The 25,321-nt window shown below is 36.7% G+C and overlaps 1 protein-coding gene across 1 annotated transcript in view; it reads left to right on the forward strand.

Annotated features, from left to right (window-relative positions):
• The window catches only part of LOC126094586 (epoxide hydrolase 4-like), a 128,573-nt gene extending 103,537 nt beyond the window's left edge, over positions 1-25,036 (forward strand). The window contains exon 6 of the mRNA XM_049909051.1: positions 24,651-25,036. Within this exon, the coding sequence (XP_049765008.1) occupies positions 24,651-24,937 (287 nt within the window). The 3' untranslated portion in view covers positions 24,938-25,036. The remainder of the gene's footprint in view (positions 1-24,650) is intronic.
• The last annotated feature ends 285 nt before the right edge of the window (positions 25,037-25,321 follow it).

Consider the following 25,321-nt stretch of genomic DNA (forward strand, 5'->3'; position numbering starts at 1 on the left):
AGTCAGTTGTATGCAATCAGCACAGTAAGGTGGGTCAGAGTGGAGACACGAAAGAAAGGCAAAAATGAGCTATCATGTTAAACATGTCCATGATGACACCGTGAATGAAGTTGCTCAATTTGTTAGAATATCAGTGTGGACTGCCCAGTTTGTATATGAGGAATGGTGTACTATTCAGTCATGTATGGTGGCTTAAGAATAATGGTCTCAAATGATACCAACTGACAGGGACCAGACATGAGTGTCACAACTTGTCAGTGACAATTGGTTTCAAATCCAACAGGAACTGCTGCTGTCAGTGAATGAAGACTCACCTCAATGAGTTTTTGATCAAACATGGTGAAGGGATCTCCATGCAGTGGACATTTGGAGTGTGGTAACTTATAAAGTATCATTGATCCTGAGACAGGCACATAAAGCTGCACATATTCAGTGTATCAAATATGGAAACTGCACAGTAGCTGATTGGAAGTGTGTAGTGTGGTCCAAAGAGTCACAATTTTCAGTGATGAAAACGTTTGAGTGTGTCGACATCCTAGCAAGGTGTTTAATCTGCATGTGTTGAGTATGTAGCTTGCAAGACACAAATGAATTGAAGCTTGCAGTCTTCCCAATTAAATATATATGTGTTCAGATTCAAATTTGTCTTCATCATGAAGTGCTGAACTGCTGCACTTGTAATAAAACTTTCTTCTTGGACTGTACAATAGCAGCTTGAGGGATTTGGTTACCACTGCACTTCTACTGGTCCTGGTGTTTAATATACCTCACCAATTTTCAACTTTACATGAAGGAGTAAGATAGACTTTTTCTTTTAATAACTATTTATATTGCATCCCAAGAAAGCATTTTTTATTGTATGACAATATTTAGTTATAGGGAACATCGCTCACATGTCCAATATGAGATCACACATAGGTTGACATTTTATGGAGACACGTGGCATCCATCTGTATAAGCAACATGTGCAAAACAGATGAAAAACAACAATGTAGGAAAAGATAGACTGCTATTTACCATAAGGAAGACATGTTAAGTTGCAAACAGGCACAATTAAATGGCACTTAGACACAGATTTCAGCCACAGCCTTCATCCAAATAGGAGAAACACACACCATTCATATGCACAATCAAGCAACATCACGCACATGACCACCAGTTCCAGCAGCTCAGGCGTGAATGTCATTTTCTCCTACATTGTTGATATTCCTACATGGAGTTTCCATTGTTTAAACAGGTGAAATAAAAATCATACAAAGAGCTTTCATTTTTAATTATTTAACTACTATGTGTTTTCACCCCTCCCATGAACCATGGACCTTGCTGTTGGTGGGGAGGCTTGCGTGCCTCAGCGATACAGATAGCTGTACCGTAGGTGCAACCACAACGGAGGGGTATCTGTTGAGAGGCCAGACAAACGTGTGGTTCCCGAAGAGCGGCAGCAGCCTTTTCAGTAGTTGCAGGGGCAACAGTCTGGATGACTGACTGATCTGGCCTTGCAACACTAACCAAAACGGCCTTGCTGTGCTGGTACTGTGAATGGCTGAAAGCAAGGGGAAACTACAGCCGTAATTTTTCCCAAGGGCATGCAGCTTTACTGTATGGTTAAATGATGATGGCGTCCTCTTGGGTAAAATATTCCGGAGGTAAAATAGTCCCCCATTCGGATCTCCGGGCGGGGCTACTCAAGAGGATGTCATTATCAGGAGAAAGAAAACTGGCGTTCTACGGATCAGAGCATGGAATGTCAGATCCCTTAATCAGGCAGGTAGGTAAGAAAATTTAAAAAGGAAAATGGACAGGTTAAAGTCAGATATAGTGGGAATTAGTGAAGTTCAGTGGCAGGAAGAACAAGACTTCTGATCAGGTGACTACAGGGTTATAAACACAAAATCAAATAAGGGTAATGCAGGAGTAGTTTTAATAATGAATAGGAAAATAGGAATGTGGGGAAGCTACAACAGACAGCATAGTGAACGCATTATTGTGGCCAAGATAGATACGAAGCCCACGCCTACCACAGTAGTACAAGTTTATATGCCGACTAGCTCTGCTGATGAAGAAGAAATTGAAGAAATGTATGATGAAATCAAAGAAATTATTCAGATAGTGAATGGAGACAAAAATTTAATAGTCATGGGTGACTGGAATTCGTCAGTAGGAAAAGGGAGAGAAGGAAACGTAGTAGGTGAATATGGATTGGGGCTAAGAAATGAAAGAGGAAGCCGCCTGGTAGAATTTTGCACAGAGCGCAACTTAACCTTAGCTAACACTTGGTTCAAGAATCATAAAAGAAGGTTGTATACATGGAGGAAGCCTGGAGATACTGACAGGTTTCAGATAGATTATATAATGGTAAGACAGAGATTTAGGAACCAGGTTTTAAATTGTAAGACATTTCCAGGGGCAGACGTGGACTCTGACCACACAATCTGTTGGTTATGAACTGTAGATTAAAACTGAATAAACTACAAAAAGGTGGTAATTAAAGGAGATGGGACCTGGATAAACTGACTAAAGCAGAGGTTGTACAGAGTTTCAGGGAGAGCATAAGGGAACAACTGACAAGGAGGGTGAAAGAAATACAGTAGAAGAAGAATGGGTAGCTTTGAGGGATGAAGTAGTGAAGGCAGCAGAGGATCAAGTAGGTAAAAAGAAAAGGGCTAGTGGAAATCCTTGGGTAACACAAGAAATATTGAATTTAATTGATGAAAGGAGAAAATATAAAAATGCAGTAAATGAAGCAGGCAAAAAGGAATACAAACGTCTCAAAAATGAGATAAACAGGAAGTGCAAAATGGCTAAGCAGGGATGGCCAGAGGACAAATGTAAGGATGTAGAGGCTTATCTCACTAGGGGCAAGGTAGATACTGCCTACAGGAAAATTAAAGAGATCTTTGAAGAAAAGAGAACCACTTGTATGAATATCAAGAGCTCAGATGGAAACCCAGTTCTAAGCAAAGATGGGAAAGTAGAAAGGTGGAAGGAGTATATAGAGGGTCTATACAAGGGCGATGTACTTGAGGACAATATTATGGAAATGGAAGAGGATGTAGATGAAGATGAATTGGGAGATATGATACTGCGGGAAGAGTTTGACAGAGCACTGAAAGACCTCAGTCGAAACAAGGCCCCAGGAGTAGACAACATTCCATTAGAACTACTGACAGCCTTGGGAGAGCCAGTCCTGACGAAACTCTACCATCTGGTGAGCAAGATGTATGAGACAGGCGAAATACCCTCAGACTTCAAGAAGAATACAATAATTCCAACCCCAAAGAGAGCAGGTGTTGACTGATGTGAAAATTACCACACTATCATTTTAATAAGTCACGGCTGCAAAATACTAACACGAATTCTTTACAGATGAATGGAAAAACTAGTAGAAGCCAATCTCTGGGAAGATAAGTTTGGATTCCGTAGAAATGTTGGAACATGTGAGGCAATACTGACCCTACGACTTATCTTAGAAGCTAGGTTAAGGAAAGGCAAACCTACGTTTCTAGCATTTGTAGACTTAGAGAAAGCTTTTCATAATGTTGACTGGAATACTCTTTCAAATTCTGAAGGTGGCAGGGGTAAAATACAGGGAGCGAAAGGCTATTCACAATTTGTACAGAAACCAGATGACAGTTGTAAGAGTCGAGGGGCATGAAAGGGAAGCAGTGGTTGGGAAGGGAGTGAGACAGGGTTGTAGCCTCTCCCCGATGTTATTCAATCTGTATATTGAGCAAGCAGTGAAGGAAACAAATGAAAAATTCGGAGTAGGTATTAAAATCCATGGAGAAGAAATAAAAACTTTGAGGTTTGCCGATAACATTGTAATTCTGTCAGAGACAGCAAAGGACTTGGAAGAGCAGTTGAACGGAATGGACAGTGTCTTGAAAGGAGGGTGTAAGATGAACATCAACAAAAGCAAAACGAGGATAATGGAATGTAGTCGAATTAAGTCGGGTGATGCTGAGGGAATTAGATTAGGAAATGAGACACTTAAAGTAGTAAAGGAGTTTTGCTATTTGGGGAGCAAAATAACTGATGATGGTCGAAGTAGAGAGGATATCAAATGTAGACTGGCAATGACAAAGAAAGCATTTCTGAAGAAGAGAAATTTGTTAACATCGAGTATAGATTTAAGTGTCAGGAAGTCATTTCTGAAAGTATTTGTATGGAGTGTAGCCATGTATGGAAGTGAAACATGGATGATAAATAGTTTGGACATGTAGAGAATAGAAGCTTTCGAAAATTGGTGCTACAGAAGAATGATTAAAATTAGATGTGTAGATCACATAACTAATGAGGAAGTACTGAATAGGATTGGGGAGAAGAGAAGTTGTGGCACAACTTGACTAGAAGAAGGGATCGGTTTGTAGGATAGGTTCTGAGGCATCAAGGGATCTCCAATTTAGTATTGGAGGGCAGTGTGGAGGGTAAAAATCATAGAGGGATAGAAAGAGATGAATACACTAAGCAGATTCAGGAGGATGTAGGTTGCAGTAGGGACTGGGAGATGAAGAAGCTTGCACAGGACAGAGTAGCATGGAGGGCTGCATCAAACCAGTCTCAGGACTGAAGACCACAACAACAACATGTGTTTTCAACCATTGTGACAATCATTCAATGGCTAGATGAGTTACACAGTGCTCTGCTGAAGTGCTATATTACACCATATACCCACCTGCTCAGAGGAATGTTGTTACCACCATTACGTAAATGTAAATAATTATTCAGCAATACCTGTATTTGAACTCTTGGCCTTTCAATTCCTATATATTCCCTACTGTTTATTATTGATTTTAAATGGAATCGAAAAATCTTATTTTCTTTTGTGATCCCAACATTAGAGTACTTCATCCAGAAGTCACTTGAATATTGCTACTCATGTAAACCATTCTTAAATTCATTAAGTGTGGCAAAACTATTGAATATTTTAACAAAAAAGTATGTTTGTTACTTCAACTATTCATACAGGCTAAATACAACTAACTATTATAGCCAATAGACACACGAAGCCCCCATCTACCACAGTAGTACAAATTTATATGCCAAGTTTATGTGAAGAGATTGAAGAAACGTATGATGATATAAAAGAAATTATTGAGGTAGTTAAAGAAGGCAAAAATTTTATTGTGATGGGGGACTGGAACTTAATAGTAGGAAAAATAGGTGAATATGAAGTGGGGGGAAGGAATGAAAGAGGAAGCTATCTGGTAGCACAGAGCATAATTTAATCATTGCTAACCCTTGGTTTAAGAATCATAAAAGAAGGTTGTGCATGTGGAAGAGACCTGGAGATACCAGAAAGTTTCAGATTGATTGTATAATGGTTGGACATAGATGTAGGAACCAGATTTTCAATTGTAAGACAGTTACAGGGGCAGATGTGGACTTGGATCACATTTTATTGGTTATGAACTGTAGATTAAAACTGAAGAAATTGCAAAAAGGTTGGAAATTAAGGAGATGGACCTGAATAAGTTGAAAGAAACAGTGGTTGTTGAGAGTTTCAGAGATAGCATTAGGCAACAGATGACTAGAACAGGGGAAAGGAACACAGTAGAAGATGAATGAGTAATGTTGAGAGATGAAATAGTGATTGCAGCAAGCAGAGGATCAAACAGGTAAAAAGACAAGGCCTTGTAGAAGGTAAGGCCTTGGATAACACAAGAGATGTTGAATTTAATTGCTGAAAGGAGAAATTACAAAATGCAGCAAATGAAGCAGGCAAAAGGGAATACAAACATTTAAAAAATGAGATTGACAAAAAGTGCAAAACGGTTCAGCTGGAATGGCTAGAGGACAAATGTAAGGGTTTAGAAGGATATTTCACTAGGGAAAAGACAGATACTACCTACAGGAAAATTAAAGAGGCCTTTGGAGATAGGAGAGCAGCTGTATGAATATCAGAAGCTCAGATGGAAAACCAATCTTAAGCAAAGAAAGGAAAGTTTAAAGGTGGAAGGAGTATGTACAGGGTCTAACAAAGGATATGAAATTAAAGGCAATATTATTGAAAGGGAAGTAGACATAGATGAAGATGAGATGGGCAGTATGATACTGAGAGATGAATTTAGTAGAGCTCTGAAAGTTCAAAGTTGAAACAAGACCTCGAGGGGATATAATATTTCATCAGAACTACCGACATCATTGGAAAAGCCAGCTTTCACAAAACTCTTCCATTTGGTGTGCAAGATGTATGAGACAGGCAAAATACCCACACACTTCAAGAAGAATGCAGTAATTCCAATTCCAAAGAAAGCAGTTGATGACAGCTGTGAAAATTACTGAACTATCAGTTTAATAAGTCATGGTTGCAAAATACAAACAAAAATTCTTTATAGATGGATGGAAAAGCTGGTAGCAGCCAACCCTGGGGAAGATCAGTTTGGATTCTGAAGAAATGTAGTAACATGTGAGGCAATACTCACCCTATGACTTATCTTAGAAGATAGCAGTGATTGAGAAGGGAGTGAGATGGGATTGTAGCGTATCCCTGATATTTTCAGTCTGTACGTGCAATGAACAAGCAGTAAATGAAACCAAAGAAAAATCTGAAGTAGGAATTAAAGTTCAGGGAGAAGAAATAAAAACTTAGAGGTTTGATAATGACATTGCAACTCTGTCAGATATAGCAAAGGACTTGGAAGATCAGTTGACTGGAATGGACAGTATCTTGAAAGGAAGATATAAGATGAACATCAACAAAGCAAAAAAAGTGTAAAGAAATCTAGTTCAACAAAATCAGGTGATGCTAAGGGCATTATATTAAGAAACAGGCACTTAAAGTAGTAGATGAGTTTTGCTATTTGGACAGCAAACTAACTGTTGATGGCCAAAGTAGAGAGGATATAAAATGTAGTCTGGCAATGACAAGGAAATCATTTCTGAAGAAGAGACATTTGTTAACACTGAATGTAAATTTAAGTGTTGGGAAGTCTTTTCTGAAGGTATTTGCCTGAAGTGTAGCCATTTATGAAAGCGAAATGTGGTCGATAAACCGTTCAGACAACTAAGAGACTAGAAACTTTCAAAATTTAGTGCTACAGAAGAGTGTTTAAGGTAGATGGGTTGATCACATAACTAATGAGGAGATAAAGAATTGAATTGGAGAGAGAAAAAATGTATGGCACAACTTGATCAAAAGGAGGATTGGTTGATAGGACACATTCTGAGAAGAAGTAGACTGCAGTAGTTATATGGAGCTGAATAGGCTCGCACAGGATAGAGTGGCATGGAGAGCTGCATCGAATCAGTGTTTGGACTTAAGACCACCACCACCACCACCACCACAACAACAACAACAAACAACAAAGAGAGTATTGGTTAGCCAGTTACACTCCCTACTTAGTCTTAAATTCCTTAATTAAGTCAAGATAAATGAGCTTGACTACTTGTAACAGGTTAATAAACTAAAAGTAGTACAAAATTCCTTTGTACAATCCCATACCAATTATTGTTCATTCACAGTGGGTTGTTCATTGGGTACAATCATTATTATACGGGGTGTCCCAGCTATCTTGTCCACCCAAAATATCTCTGGAACAATAACAGCTATTGGAAAACGACTTTCACTGGTATCAATGTAGGGCTGGGGCCCATGAATGGACATATTTGGAAACATTCTAAAACGAAAGCATATGTGTTTTTTAATACAAACTTATGTTTTTTTAAATGGCCCTCTTATATTTTTTCTTCAGCAATCCATAGCATGACAAAGTACATACACAATGGCGTTGATTGCATCGCAATATTCCCATTACATCCCGAGATATTGAGATGCGAAGTTGACGCTTGAAACACCCGACATGCGCTGCTAGCGCATGTCCTGAGGCTCAGGCATGAACCCCATGCTGCCCATAATCGCGATGTGATTGACATGTGGAATCACACCTCCATACTTATCAAGAGGTCCGAAATGAATAATACGGTCTGCTACCATCAACTCTCATAAGCACATAATGGTTTCCCTCTTGCACGTTTTACATATCTACGTACAAGATATGAACCAGTACCGATCGGTGTACACCTGTCAGGTTGTCTTATTTATCCTGCACACCCAAAATAAGATTTATCTAATGCGTTATATGACCCATTGTGCCTGTCGCGCAGGACCTGGCTCTACCTAGTCAAGTGTCCAACGTAGTTCCCACTACTGCCACAGTTACCGCTTCACCTTGTTTATGATTTGCGACCCATGCAAACTCCTGTACTCCACCACCCTCCGAGCATCCCATTTGTTGTTGCTTTGGCGTGCAGTACACTGCTTGCCAGTGTAGTTGTGCATCAGAGTAATCTAGTGATGGCACAGAGGTAGTACACATTGTGAATAAACGTTGTGTTGTGGAACTTATACTGTACAATATAATGTACACACATGAAGATATGGTAGAAATGCTGCTGATCTATGGAGAATGTACGTTGATGGGAAATACGTTATGAGATTGCTTGTTTGTTGATAGTACTGTTAGCGAACATTATGATTATTAAGTTAATATGCCTGTTTTCTACCCTACTCTACATACCTGTAGTGTACCCTGTTGTAGGTGGATGAAATGCTGTTCACGCAGAACGACTATACAAAAGACGATTCCTTGACAAGCCATTGCCTTCGCACCGGATGTTTGGTCTGCTCACATCTCGTCTATGTGAAACGGGATGCTTAAATCCAAGACGTCGACATCATCCTAGAATATGCACAGATGAACGTGCTGAAGTTGCTGTGCTAGCTACCATAGCTGTGAATCCTCAGATCAGCACACGTCAAATTGAACGTGAAGTTGGTGTGTCGAAATCAAGTGCACAGTGTATTCTTAAACGTCATAAATTTCATCCTTACCATGTTCATTTACACCAGGATCTTCATGGAAATGACTTCCGCAGTAGGGTAACATTTTGTCGGTGAGCTCAGCAAAAACTTCTGACTAATCCAAATTTTTTTGCAGATGTTCTCTTTACTGACGAGGCATCATTCTCCAACAAAGGAATTGTCAATATGAGGAATGTGCATTACTGGTCCGCAGACAATCCAAAATGGTTCCATCAGGTAGAGCATCAACGTCCGTGAAAAGTTAATGTTTGGTGTGGGATTATTGGAGATACCATTATCGGACCTTTCTTTATAAATGGCATCCAAAATGGCAGACAATGTTCCAGATTTATACACAATCTTCCTGTTCTCTTGGACACTGTACCTCTGAACCGGAGAATGGTCATGTGGTATCAGCATGACGGATGCCCTGCACATAATGCCTTACGAGCACAATGACTTCTGAACCGTAAGTTCCCTGGTAGGTGGATTGGATGAGGTGGCCCAGTTAGGTGGCCTGCCCGATCTCTGGACCTTACACCGCTGGATTATTTTCTTTGGGGAGCAGTGAAGGATGCTGTTTACCAACATGAACCAACAACACCAGAGGACATGAAGCAATGCATTATTGATGCTTGTACAGCCATCAAAGGGGAAACAGTAGCACGAAGTAGGGCATCCTTCATCCGCAGAGTGACCCTATGTATGCAAGCCAGTGGGCATCACTTTGAGCATGAGATGTGAACGCTATGTTTAGTATGTAGTGCTGGTATCACAGTGGAAGTTTCTACAAAGGGCCATTTTACCCAGTGATGTTAAGAAACATTTGTTTGCAACAATTTGTCATTTAACGCATTAGATAAACATAACATTGATAATTATGTGATAATAAAACTAATTGGTTGAACATGTTTACATTCATCTTCTGTCCTACCTGAACTTCCCAAATCAAAACATTTTTACCTAAACAACGGTAAAACTTTTAGTCCACTTGCTCGTTTCACTAAAACCATCAACATGAATTTTACTATTATGAGTGAATGATTAACTGTCACTTGTGCTAGATCTACAGTAAAGTAAAGTTTTAACGTTGAACGGCATTACCTTTTTAGTAACGGATTAATGATAAGCGAAGTTAACTCTGTGACTAATGTTGCGGTACACAGATATGTTACAGAACCGCATCACCCCTAGCCTATGGGATAAATACTTGCTGGAATGTATGACGTTAATGCAGGATGGCAGCAGACCGTATTATTCGTTTCGGACCTCTTGATAAGAATGGAAGTGTGATTACGCATGTCAATCACATCGCGATTACGGGCAGCATGGGGTTCACGCCTGAGCCTCAGGACGTGCGCTAGCAGCGCATGTCGGGTGTTTCAAGCGTCAACTTCGCATCTCAATATCTCGGGATGTAATGGGAATATTGCGATGCAATCAACACCATTGTTTATGTGCTTTGTCATGCTATGGATTGCTGAAGAAAAAATATAGGAGGTCCATTTAAAAAAAACATAAGTTTGTGTTAAAAAACACACATGCTTTCATTTTAGAATTTTCCAAATATGTACATTCATGGGCCCCAGCCCTACATTGATACCAGTGAAAGTCGTTTTCCAATAGCTGTTATTGTTCCAGAGATATTTTGGGTGGACAAGATAGCTGGGACACCCTGTATAGTAAACAAATAGCATTTCTATCCATATTGTTTCTCCTCTCTTTAATACAGTACCATTTTTGTTAAATTACTGTCTTAATTCTAAATTTAATCAACTTGTACTGTTTTGTACTAGCCTAATCTTTCAGGTGACGGCAATCCAGCAGATGAAATTAAGTTTTGTGAACCTAGCAGCTTTTCAGTGTTGTATACTATGATCCGTTAATCCCTATTACTTTCATTCTTGGTCAGTATAGAAAAGTCAGACACTTGTTTCCTTATTAATCATTTAATAATCCAGTATATCTGTTTGACCACAACAATTCAGGTAGGTGCCTTTAATTTGGAGCTTTGGGGTAGGCCACAACACTTCTCTCCTCACAATGACTTCTTACACATTGTATTACCTTTCACACAGAAATGGCCCCTATATAAAGGGTGTAGTCGATATTTTCAAGTGGGGGCATCTGTCAGTGTGAAAACTGGCCACACCTTAACACCCCCCCCCCCCCCCTTACAATCGTGGAATCAAGTTTTTGTTTTCAAATGAGAACCTCTCATTTTTATTGCAGATTTGGATTCTATGCCAAAAATTACCTAGGATTTATCAACATTTTATTTCTCCTTTCAAGATAGATTGCACTGTATTTGACAAAATTCAATTTTTCCAGTTCTTGCAATTAAGAAAGAACACACTGATTCATTTTCAATAAAGACGTAAACTTTTGGTCTGAACAATTGATAAAGACTTAATTTAGTTTTGCAAATTTGATTGCACAATACAACTTTTACATTTAGTCATTTAGATCTGCCATATAAGCTACATTTAATGCAATAAAGTTTTCTGTTCCCTTTGGAGTTGATTCCGGTGAGCCCTTAGACCATGAAAATGCTTGATTTCAGTGAGTCCCATTGAATATCAATATCAGGGTGACTGATTTCATTGTGTTCTTTCATCCAACCACCATGACTCTTGGACTGATTACATCCCAATCTATTACAAATGGGAAAAAAATGTGACAGATAAACCTTAGGTATTTTTTAGCTTAGACTCTGAATCTACAATGAAAAAGGGGGGGGGGGTGGTTCCCATTTGAAAATAAAAAGCTTCTGTCATGTGTAGAGGGTGGGTGTTTAGGCGGTAGCCTGTTTTAGTACAGACAGATATCCCTTTTGAAAATATTAATTTTCCATCTGGAACATTTTTTTCATCTGATGTGTGTTTTTCAAGATATTTACTTGTTCCAACTTGAAACAAACACCCTGTGTATTTCTCCATTTCCTCAGCTCAGGTGTAGATCAGCCTTCCTTGATACACCTACCCCATGCCTCACATATAAGGGTACAGAATCTTGGTGATGCATTAACACCTCTCTCCTCATGTATTTTGAGATGAATTTCTTCCTATATTATTATCAATCCATACCCAATTGTCTGGGTTTCTTTCTTTCTGTTTCCTAAATTCTCCTCCATACCCAGTTGTAACTAGTAATCTGTTTATCAGTACCCTATTTTTATTTGCCTGTATGAACATTCAGTTATTTATTAGGAATCATCACTAAGTTATTCATTACTTATGCCGATTCTCCTTGCTATGGATGTTCCTGATACCTTTGGGCTTTAAGCTGGATGTTAGCATGTCAATCAAACATAATTTAAATTCAATACTTTTCACTATTCCCATGTTCCCCACCTCAACATAGTGTTGGTAACACGTGCACAGCAGGCTGTAGGATAAATATATTCAAATTATACAGTTGTTCTTCTGATGTATAGTCAACATTTTAATTCTCCTTGAAGTGTGTGTCAGATTGTTTAGAGATATCTTCATAGATATGGATGAAATTAACTAGTTCTTCTTAATCATTTATATTAATTGTAGTGTTTCAATTCTTTCTTCTTGTAAACATCTGTTTGTGAAATTGCAATCCTGAAAAATTTCTCCAAAGGAAAAACATATTTTAATTGGAAACAAACACAAGGAAAAGAGATGGGTCACTAGCAATGAGGACTATTGAATATGGAAAGATGGCGGATCAAAGTGATTCCTGAAAGAAGGAAACAAGAAAAGAAATAAAATATCAGGAATGTTGAGACCTAAGAAGGAAAATGACAGCCCCAAAGGCAGACACCCTTGCCAATCCCTCCCTGAATATCCTCTCTGGCAGGTGCATCACTAGTGGGTCAGAGGGTAGGATTTATTGGTCACTGACCCTACACGGTAGACACCACCAGCTGTGCCTCCACAGTCTCCAAAAAGTGTTCTTCAACACCCTGCTACTTGGGACCAATGTTGATCATGTGCTCACCAAAGAGCTCTTCGTTTTTTTAATGGAGTGCGCTAACTTCCTTTTACTGTTTACCTGGACATTTAATCACTATAAAATCATATTACGGCACATGATATATTCATATATTCTAATAACTTTCCCTGTGCATATACACCACTAAATCAATACTGAAACTTTTCTCAGTACATTTCTTTATATGCAACTTTAATTCATCACAGATAACACAAGGTTGACTGGATTATGTAAATGGACCAAAAACACAATATTTTGTTTTAAATCTTCAATGTTCACATTAGCTACTACCTTTGAACCATTATTGCTTAGTTAGTTTTGTGAAGGTGTACTATTACTAATTGTGTGCAAGCAAAATACAAATTTCTGCTGTTGTCTCTTGGTTATTTTTGTTGAAAATCCTTGAGTACTGCCTGCTGGAAAAAATCAATCTCTCAGTTGTAACTGAAGCTTCTGCTAGTATTTCATTGTTCCAGCATAATAAATAGGTAGTACAGTAGAAGGAAATAGAATAGTAAAAGAAGAATGACTGTTATACAGAAATAAAAATATGAAGGAATATAATTATCATCTTGGGCTTTGTAGGCATCGCTCTACAAAATTCACAAAGATTGTGAATCATCTGAGGACTTGTTTCTCTGTAATAAATTTTTTAATCAAATCTATGTTGTATAATCCTGTTTCTCTGTTGTCTGAGGGATCTATTAAGAACACTGCTTTTGGATGTGGTATGTCTATCACCTTGGAAGGACTCTCATGTTTATGAAAAAATTCAATCATCTCTTTCTTTAGATTTGAGCAAGTGTAATAGGCCTTCATAAGTACCATGTTGCCCACCTCAGATCCTGGCCTTACTGCATTTGTCTTGTGCTTCTTTATTCATTGTTCCATCTTTTTAATTCCTTCTTTTCTTACAATTATTGAACATTATCACTGTCAAATTACTCCATCAGGCCACTTCAACAACCTTAACAACCACTCTCTAATAGATCTTCTGCTTGATGCTACCATTGGAGAATGTCTGGTAAATAAATATGGTAGTTTATTTAATAAATTTTGCAATTCCAGTATCATCTGGACCAACTGATATTTTTATTTGACTCATGTGTACAACAGTGTTTTCCAATCTCTTTCTTTTCTGTGTTCCAGACGGGTTGGATTGAGGATGGTATTTGGAAATAGGAAGATGTTGTACACCTTCCCATGCCAGAAATTATTAAAAACTTGTAAACTGTGGACCATTATCAGTAAGCGGCCCCTAGTTTTCCCAATCTGCAATATATTCTCTTAAACAGTTAATTGTAGTGGCCATGTTCTCTAATTTTGTAAGGTATAAACTTAACGTGTTTTGACCAGTATCCATCTGCAACAAATGCGGAAGATACTCCACTTTTACCTTTAGGTAGAGGTCCAAATAAATCTGCAGCTGTTAGATCATTTAAATCCATTGGATTTACCAGATATATTTTATAAGTTACAGCAATCTTATGTTCCATCACCTTTTGACATAAGTCACATGTTCATAAGATCCTTGTTACTTCCATATCTAAGTTCCGAAAATACTCATTGTAAAATTTAATAATATATTTAATACACTTTCTTATACCAAAATCCTTATAACCTTTGTTTAGAAACCAGATTAGATCTTCTAGTTCTATACGAGAAATACATAATTTCCAATTGTTCAAATTCTCATTTACCCTCCAGAAAAAAAGTCTTCACATACCGGCTACTTGTTCTTTTTTTCTGACAATGTTCCTTGGTCCCAGGATGTGACAGTATCACTTAATTGTTCATCAGACTTAAATCCTTCTGTTTCTGTCTTAGTTAATAATTGTTCTTCATTATTAGTGTAATTCATAGACATAAAGTTATCTCTAAAGATTACTCGATGGACTCTTTTTATTATTATTATTATTATTATTTGTATCTAATGGTAATCAAGAAAGTGTGTCAGGTACTACATTAAGTTAACCTTTAATGGAATTAATTCACAACTTAAACATCAGTAACAACAGCAACATGTTATTAATCAACTATATTACAGCCTACTCTCTGTTAATAATGCTAAGGCTTTGTGACAAGATATTAACTTCACCAAAGTAGAAATTAAAGCTGCGTGCAAGATTGTTTGACAAGTCTCAGTATCAGGGGTGGGAAAAAAATTGTATTTGGATCCTGTTGGCCACAAGATTCACCTCCTGATGTAACTGAAAGCTTTAGAGAAAAACCTTAATTTGCTAGTGCATAAGTTCCCCAGTCATACTGTAATCAACAGTGGACACTGCAATCATTCATCAATCAACTCGGAAAATTAGTTTTGTTAGTGGTGGGTGTGACAAGACACCCTGTAAAACATAACTAAATACCTTCCCTGAAAACTGTTCAGAACATATAGTTTGTAACTCCAATCATGATGGAAATATATTAGATGTAATGGCAACAAATAGACATGATCGCTTTGAGGATATTCACATCAAAACTGGTGACCATGCCATGGTTGTGGCAACAAAATTGCCAAAGTACAAAGGACAATTACAAGAAGAAGAAAGATGTGTATGTTCAGTAAACCAGATAAAAAAAAGTAGTGTCATATCTCAATGAGGAAATATATACTTTTAGCACAGGACAGTAGCATGTAGCAGAACTATGGCTTGGCTTTAAAAGAAGAGTTGACCATGACCTGGACAGACCTTGTTGCACAGTTAGTGATGGGAGGGTGTACAGTCACTGTGAAGTAACCTCTAAAGAAACAGATACTACTGCATAAAAGGTGAAAAACAATGCATAGGACTACAGATAGAGAAATACTGGATGAAACCCTTTTGGATGTCATGAGAGCAATTTATGAAGTCTTCAGTAGCTACTGTTGCAGAATATAGTCAAATGATCTTTCATGAAATCCAAAGAAATTCTGATTGTATGTAAAGGATGTTAGTGGCACCGGAGTTAGTGTTCAGTCATTCACAGATGTGCCAGGAACCGATATCAAGGGTTGCACCCTTGCTGTTAATGTTGTATATTAATGACCTTGTGAACAATATCAATAGTACTCACAAACTTTTCGCAGGTTATGCAGTCATAATGAAGTACTTTCTGAAGCAAGTTGCATAATTCATTCAGATCTTGATAAGATTTCAAAGTGGTGGAAAGACTGGCAACTTGCTTTAAATGTTCAGAAATATAAAATTGTGCATGTCACAAAGTGAAAAAATGTAGTATCCTTTGACTATAACATCAATGTGTCACAGATGGAATAGGTCAGCTCATACAAATATATGTGGACGTAACACTTGGTAGGGTTGTGAAATGAAATCATTACACAGACCTGTCGCAGGTGAAGCAAGTGGCAGGCTTTAGGTTACTGGTAGAATGCTGGAGAAATGAAATCCATCTACAAAGGAAATTGCTTACAGCTCACTCATTTAAGACATCCTAGTACTTTTTCAAGCGTGTGGGACTTGTGCCAATAGGAATAACATGGGATATTAAACATAGACACAGAGAAAGGCAGCACAAATGGTCACAGGTTTGTTTGACCTTGGAAGGATGTCAAAGAGACATTGAAAGAGCTGAACAGGCAGATTCTTGAAGATAGACATAAACTATAATGAGAATGCCGGCTTTAAATTATGACCTATGAATATACTACAACCACCTACATATTGCTTCTGTAGGGGTTGCGAGGACAATATTAGATTAATTTCAGCATGTATTGAAGCTGTAATACAATCATTCCTTCCCGCATTCCATACATGAATGTAATAGGAAAAACCTTAATAAATTATTGGGGTTACAATGGGATATACCATCTTTCATGCACTTCAGAATTTCAACTTCCTTCGTCCTAGGATGACCTAAAATTTTTGGATTAAGAGTGCTGGTTTAATATTATTAAAAACTTCAATGTTTTCTTTATCCCAAATCCACTTAGATCTTTGCTCTGTAAACTCAATAAGTGTGGATTGTTCATTGCTTGACTGTTTACAAAACCATCAGTAAAAAGCGGCTAGTTGTAGAAGGAAATGTAATTGTTTTACATTTCTCAATTCAGAGCATTCATTTGTAACTAGTATTATGTTGAGATCAAGTTTTATCCTGTTTATCCTCACAGTATGGCCCAGAAACATTAATTCTTGTGTCCCAAAATGTTACTTAGATAGCTTAATTGTTATTCTTTTTGCTTTCTGAAAGTTCTTGTTAGTAGTTCACTCTGGTCTTTCCAACTATTAGAAACTAGTAATAGGTCATATACGTACATTATTAGTTATTGTAAATAATTACTATTAAAAACAGTCTTGATCACGATTTATTTAACAAGGTGACCGGTTTCGACCACTACTGTGGTCATCTTCAGACCATTGAATAGAAACCTCATTCTGTTGAATTCTTCAACAGAAAGAAGTTCCTACTCAATGGTCTGAAGATGACCACAGTAGTGGTCGAAACCGGTCACCTTGTTAAATAAATTGTGATCAAGACTGTTTTTAATAGTAATTATTTACAAGACATTGATCACTGCTGTTCCCATAATGCATTCAAAAGTAATTAGTTATTGTATTAACTGACTACCCAAATATTTGTCTCAAGCATAAATGGAAATAGGTACACATATGTTCAACCCAAAAGACAGTACTTTAAGTTGATATGATTTACCTTCAAATAAGAATGCTGTGTAACATCTTGACTATGTATGAAATAGTGCTTCACAGTATCCAACTGTTAACTCCATCAAACTTAATGCTTGTGCATCTAGAACTAATTGAACAGCTCCTCATGGCTTTTTAACTACCTATAATGTGTTAGTATAATCAGTTAAGCTATTTTCAGTAATATTGTTATTGATCATCTTATGTATCTCTTCCTTTACTGCAGGCCAGAGACTCCTTGGTATTAGGCAAGGTGAACAAAACAAAAGGTTTATCTTCCTTTAACTATACCTTAACATGTGTACCTTAATAATGCCTTGTTTGTTGAAGAACGTGCCTTTGTATGTTAATAAAATACCTTGTAATTGTATCTTCTGTTCCATACTTGATATACTACAGTCTTGTGGTTTTAATTTTATACTCGCCAATAACTCTTGTCCTGCTTGGTTCTTTTCCTCCAGTGTGATGATATTAGCCATAAACACCAAATAACCATGTGTTTCCAATAGTTGTTTTTGATTAAGTTACTGAATTATTTTAAAAGACATGCTGTCGACTATTCTCTCCTTCCCGTAATACTATATTCCTGGTAAAGTCTAGTGACACTTCACTGCCAAGTAACCACTGTAAACCTAGAACTATATCAAGTTTAGATTAGCGACTAATGACAATGTTTGATAAAAATACAATGTTATCAAATGTGATAGGTAGCCTCATTTCTTCCTTCATTTGTTTCCCTTTACTGCTTGTTATGCCCACAACATAAATTGCGTTCGCAGGTGGTATTGTACACAAATGTTTGTTACTCATTGTTACCATTAAGTCCCATGATATTAAAGATATTTTTCTATCAGAATCTAAATGAATCTCCAATTTTGTTCCAAAAATGTTTTAGACACTGTTGCTTTTAATTGTTCTTTTTTTATCTTTACTACTCCCCTCTTAAAGTAATCACTTGTGCATAGGGGAGAGTGGGGCACTCTGAACCACAGGGCACAATGAATCAGGTAGCATAATTTCAGTATAACACGGTAAATTATTTTTTTCTCTGGGCATATGTTGTCAGTACTGCTCTACTGACTGCCATTTGTTTTCTGCAGGATCTAGTTCCCGCTATTAGTGTTGTACTGGTGATATGTTAGTTTTGCGACAGTGAAGTAATTTTTGGAGACATAGATAGACTGAATTTTGTTCAATTCTTTGTCACCAAATTTTAGAGAAAGTAGGTCATTGTAACAATATCAATACTGTATTTTAATTATATAGATTTTCAAATATTAACAGTGTTCATACATAACCTCACATGAGCTTTGTTTGAAATATGTACTGTTGGGGCACATTGAACCAAGCTCTCCCGGGGCACAATGGACCATGGCACAATGAGCCATGGTCCATTGTGCCCCAGGGTGGTCCATTGTGCCCCAGGACTCTTTTAATTGTCCAATACAAGCACTATGTACTTTATTTCCTTAGCAAGGGTAAAAATATATGTGTAGGTATTTAAGGCTTGTGGATGTGTCTGGTGAATCTGAGTACAACTTTGAAGACTTGGACAAATTACCAGAAACAGATGATTTTGTTTTGACCAAATTTGAACTGGAAAACAAAACACCAGTTTACTATGTGGGTAAGATTTTGAAACCGAAGGATGACGCAGGAGAATATCAGGTATCATTTTTGAGAAAAAGTGAAAAAATGGGAGAGAAGTTTTATTTTCCTCAGGTAAAGGATGAAGCTTTTGTTCCAGCTAGCAACATACTTTATATGCTCCTATGACCTGCTACTGATGGTGTGAGAAAGAGACAAAAATCATATTTAAAATCTGGAATCAGCTTCAAGTCCATTGATGTTCGGTAATTCCAAAATAATTTACATGATTGTGAGCCTACAGATTTAATTATATGATTCACACATGGAATATATGTAAACATTATGTTTAAAGTACATTTACACTTACTTTCTATGCTAAATAGGTTCTTTCAATGAAACTGTTTAAAGTGGTTCATTGTTCCCCACATGTGGGGCACAATGAACCATTTACCAAATTTTCTTCAAAGGCGTGCAGCTAAAAGGCAATTAATGACAATGCAATCATATAAGGCCATTTGATACTTGAAGGATTAAACTGTAACATCTGTAAATCTCTACTCTGTAATAAAATTATTGGATGAGTAACACGGGGAAATATTTTTTATGGTTCAATGTGCCCCACTCTCCCCTAGACATCGGATGAGTGATAGTTACTAATTTTCCCCATTAACAACCTACTGTGAAGTTGTTACTTCCTGTTGCCTGTCCTTGCTCTAGAATGTTTCTTTTCCAATGATTGGTGCAAGCATCTCTTCAAATGGTGCATATTATTTTTCTGACTGGGAAAAAATATCTCAGGGTGTTCCTCAAGGCTCCATGTTAGGGCCAGTCCTATTTCTCTTATATTTTAATGACTTACAATTAAATATCAGCTCCCCATCAGTTCTGTTTGTAGATAATACTTCTCTCTTAGTTGAAGATCATGATTTGGAAAAAATTCCCAAATTTGTGATTAGTACACTCAGTACCTTAGAAACTTGATTCAGCGAAATGGGTTGAATCTAAACATAACTGAGACTCGCATGATGCAGTTCAAAACCAGAGAGACAAAATGTGAGCAGATTAAGATTGTACACAACAACCAAGATATAGAAGAAGTTAACTCAGTCAAATTATTAGGTTTAAATGTAGATAAAAATTTGAGCTGGTAGGCACACATTGAAAAAATACCTAGCATACAAACTGAGCACCTTTACATTTGCAGTGCAAATATTATCAACTGCAGCTAACATGGACACATGAAAAGTAGCATATGCAAGCTACTTTGAATCCATTATTAGGTACGGAATTGTTTTTTGGGGTAACTCGACAAACATAGAGCGGATACTTCAAAAACAGAAGAAAAAAAAAATCATTCGAAATATGTACACAGCAAACCACAAAAAAACCACGTCAACTGTTATTTAGAAAGCTCTGCCATTCTTATACATATATGAGATTATTGTATTTTTGTACACCTGACATGAATTATTTGAGGGAAACCATTTTGTCCATTCACATGATACTAGAAACAAAGAAAATTTTATGGTCCCCACCCACTACCTGAGACTGTATATCCAGGAACCTCAATACCTGGGAATGAAACAATGGAAATGAACAAATGGTTTACAATGATGAGGAAAGTGTCTAATCCCTCTGTGAAAGTCAATAGTTCATTTACTCTTGACCAACCACAATACCATATCTCTTTTGTGACATGCTACAGCAATCTACGAACCAACACTTTTTTTCTGAATAGCTCTTTGGAGGGTATCAGTAATTTTTCTGCTTCCTTGACTTCAACTACAGTTTTCTTTAGGACTGTACTACTTTCTTTGAGAATGTTGTTTTTTTCACTTTTGGTATCCATTTTCATCAAAGATTTGGTTAGTTATTCTGTCATTATTCATCCTACCTATGTGCCCACAGGCAGGTTTCCAGGACAGCAAAAAAATGTAGAGCTGGAAGAAAGGAAAATTCACGCAGAATTTAAATCTCCTTTGTCTCATTATATCTGTTAGCTTTTCAATTTTCAGTCACAGTTCTGTATTAGATCTTAATCTGTATTCTGACTCACTGCTGCTTTTTGGTACTAGTATCATTCTTAGAATTCCTCTTTCAATTTTTTCTAATTTTTTTGAGCACTCCCTTCATAGCCAGATTAAGAGATTCTGTTGCATACAGTATTTCTGGTCTGACCACTGTTTCATAATGTTTCAGTTTTGTGATCCAGTATAATGGTTTTTTAGCATAGATGTTTCTTGTTATTTGAAAGGCCCTCTCCATTTGATGTTTCTAATCTCTATTGCTGTCTCTTCCTTTATGTTGTTTGATATCCATAACAGACTACTACAGCTATTGTATTGTTATTTACCTTAAGCTTTTGAGTACACTACTGATATTTGTGGTGAACTGTGTTTTTTCAGATGATATTTTTGTTCCACTTTTTCTGTGTGATGTAGTTCTGTGATTTGTTCTTGTGCACTTTTGGTGGTTTTGAAAAAGTGATATGTCATCTGCAAATGCTAGACAGTCAACAGAGATTTTTTTTGTCCTACTTCCTAATTGTATACCCTTAATATTTATGGTCGTCTCCCATTCTCTAACTATTTTCTTTAATGCACTGTTAAAAAGTAGGGGTGAAAGGCCATTGCCATGTTTTACTCCTGATTTTATTTCAAAAGTTTCCAACAATTCTCTCATAAATTTTACTTTTGATGTTGGGTTGATTAAAGTTGCTTTAGTCCATTCTTTTTCCAGACTTAGAGTAGTGTATTTCTATCAATAAAAGTGTACACCTTTTTAAAATCTACAAATGTTATCAAATATTTAAACTAACTGATACTTTTAGTAAATGACTCCCCTTCATAGCATCACCTAACTATTTAAATCTTAGATGTCATTCATTATACATCTTGTAGCTAACCCCAACTATTATTGTAATACCTGAGGTCTAGTTACTCAAGCAGTAGCTTTTCCTGACTTCTTGATGACCAATACTTCTTTTTAAATTTATCCTGAAAGTCACTCCAGGAAGAGAATTTTTCCAAATGAGCTGTTCCCCTTTTAAATAATCGAGGACAATGTCAATGTTCTTGAAGTTATCCCAACAGTTATGCAAGGATTTAGAAAATACACTCAAAATGTAATTAGGATTAACACTCTCTTCTGGTTTAAATTTAGGAAACTGTGTGGATAGATAGATTATGCTTTCTATGTGAAATTCCATACAATTCAAGTGGAAATCCATGATTATGATTAAGTCTCTTTTTACTAACCTTGTCCTTCTTTTTAGCAAATTCATCGTGGATCTTTTGTAACTCCACCTTCATTCTATCTGTCTTAGCTAATGAATATTTTGTACTGACAGATGATTCAGTCTTTTCTTGTACTTTTTGTTCCTTTAAACCCCCAGTGTGCTGCTCCACAGTTAAGAGACTGGAACCTGATACTGTAGTCACATCAGAATCTTTATTCTGCTATAGTACATTTAAGCTTATTATAGTGTCTGAGATTTATTTATCTATTTATTCTTTGTCCATGGACTCCAGTTGACAATCCAGCTGAGAGTATTGGGTGTGTTACACAATAGGCTATTAACATCAAACTTGATTTCATTATATATAAATGAAACAAATAATTAAACAGAAATAGTCTATAAGCATACAAAGGTATTACATGTTTCACATTTTATATACACACACAAATCCAAACAACACACAGAAATAATACTTCTTTAAAGGTACATTTCAGTAATGATATAACATATTTAAACACCATCTTAGCATTCACTCATACTGTATATACATTTCTCTGTAACATATAGTTTCAAATGATTTTTAAAACATTTTAGATCTGTTTCTTTTTTAATGATTTTGGGGAGTTTATTAAAAAACTTTTGCCTGCTTCTTCAGGGGCAATTATAGACAGCTTTAGATTTCTGTTTCTCATGTAGTAATTTTCATTTCCTCTTGTACCGTGCTTGTGTACATCTTTATTTAGGAGGTGTTTATCGTTTGACCTTACTGCCATTATGCTTTGGTATATGTACAGTGAATATACTGTCATGATATTATAGTGTACAAAAGCCACCATTCTCGGTGACCAAGTACTGTACTTTGTTTTGCATCTTCATGATGAGTACACTATGGACTCTCCATCTTCCAAGATGACACCATAATGCTGCATGCATAAATTTTTGGTTTGATAAACACTCAGGCACACTATCACACCTCGACCATGCCACTAAACAAAGTGATCTTAATCCCATATAAAATAACTGGGACATTTGGAGGAGTGGGTGATAGCAGTCAGTGTCACAGCAATATGGTAAGTCTACTTGATATAATCAGACCAGAAAGGCACACACACACACACACACACACACACACACACACACACACACACACACACACACACACACACACACACACACACACACAAAAACCATAGTCTCTGGTTGCTTGCGAGATTGTGGCCTCTACAACCAGAGACTGTGGTCAAATGGTCATTATTCCATACTGGATTTTCCATTGTTTGAAACTTAAGTACTCTCTTCGTTAGTGAATAAAGGTCATTATCAAGGAAAACGCCAATTTTACATGCTATTAGTTTGATATGCCTTGGCGGCAGGTGGGGGGCTAATTTTCTTTGGTATACTTATTTTTGTGTGTTATATTCATATTGTATAAATCAGTTTAAATCAAAATTATGTTTGTTATTAGCCCATTAGGGAGTAAAGGTGTTGCTAAGCAAGCTCAAGAATTTGAGATGTTTAAGGGGCCTCTGCAGCCTGTGTAGTTATACATTTAACTCAATGCACCCATTTCTTAAATTTGCTGAATAAATACTTACATACTGGGATTGTTCCAGAAGATGATTCCATAGCACAACAGGGCGTATAAATATTTATAATTTACTATCACTCTTAAAGAACAAAATCTTCCAAATTAACCGACTGAACAACAAGGAATTTACATACAGTGTTGCATTCTATTTCATTTAATGTATGACCATTAATCTCTATTATTGGTAGCAACAGGTCAGTTTACCTTGGCTGTCTATTAATTGCAGAATATGATAGCTTCCCAAATATAATTTTCTCATGAAAACAACTGAATTACCTGGCATGAATACACTATTATTATGACAGATTAATTTTTCATGATTAATTCTTTTAGGTATTTGTCAGGTAATAAATGGTATTGTCTGTAGGAAATCCTTTTCCAAAATTATACTAATAAGTACTTTAAAATAGAGGTCCTTGAAAGGAAACAGCAAATTGGTGCAATTAAGTCAGAACAGAATGAAATAAAGGGTGTATTTAAGTGTACAAAGTCAAGGGAGGCTAACGTTATGCAAAGTATGAACTCCAGAGGAAGAGATTAATGAATGTGTTTCTAAAAATCAAACATGTGATGTGTAATTGTGCGCAGGCATGTGAACAAAACCATAACTCCTGTTATGACTGATAAACTTCTTCATTTCTATTGCAAACTTTAATATTTGATAAGCATGAAGCCTTTTGTGACTTTTTGTTAGTTAAATGTTGTTGGCATACTTTTATATTTGATATTAGAACTCAAGAACTCTCCGATCTTGTTGTCTTAACATTACTAAAATCTTCAAAATTATTATTAATTTTATGATTTTTATTGTCATTACAGGTGGTTTCACAGCTCCGATAAACTATTACAGAGCATCAATGCGGAAGAGAACTACCAATGAGCCGCAACCAAAACGAGCGGAACCAAGATTTGATCTTCCTGTTGGACTATTTCTATTTGCAGAAAATGACAGGTACTTGGAAGGAGAATCATTACTGAAAACCGCGAAAACATGGATTCCAAATCTGAAGACTCAAATTGTCAGTGGAGGAAACCACTTTGTCCAGCAGTCAGTACCAACACAACTCAATCATGTTATGAGGGAGTTCTTGAAAAGTTCCTCTTAAACTAATTGGAAAAATACTTTTAAGTTTGAGACAAGTGATTTATATTACATGAGAATATGTTGTATTCAGCTTGTTATTTTTGTAAAAAAAAAATAAAAATTCTTGGTTGTTGCAATACATACAGTGTCTTGTCTGTTTGTGCTTATGGATGCCAACTGTTCCACATTCTTCTCCCCTTTCTCTGTTATGTTACCATAAGATGAAGTTGGTTAATAAAGTGCACATTTCATACTCCTAAATAACAGGTGAAACAAACAATAAGAAAAGATATTTGGAGAAAGAAAGAGAGAGTTACATATTAATGGTATAGCTGTGGCAACAAAAAATGGACCCTATTAATGCTTTTGCTGCTGTAGGCCTCTGTACATGCCCTGCTACACTGTT

This window comes from Schistocerca cancellata, chromosome 8, assembly GCF_023864275.1.
Source record: "Schistocerca cancellata isolate TAMUIC-IGC-003103 chromosome 8, iqSchCanc2.1, whole genome shotgun sequence".
NCBI classification, from domain to species: Eukaryota; Metazoa; Arthropoda; class Insecta; order Orthoptera; family Acrididae; genus Schistocerca; species Schistocerca cancellata.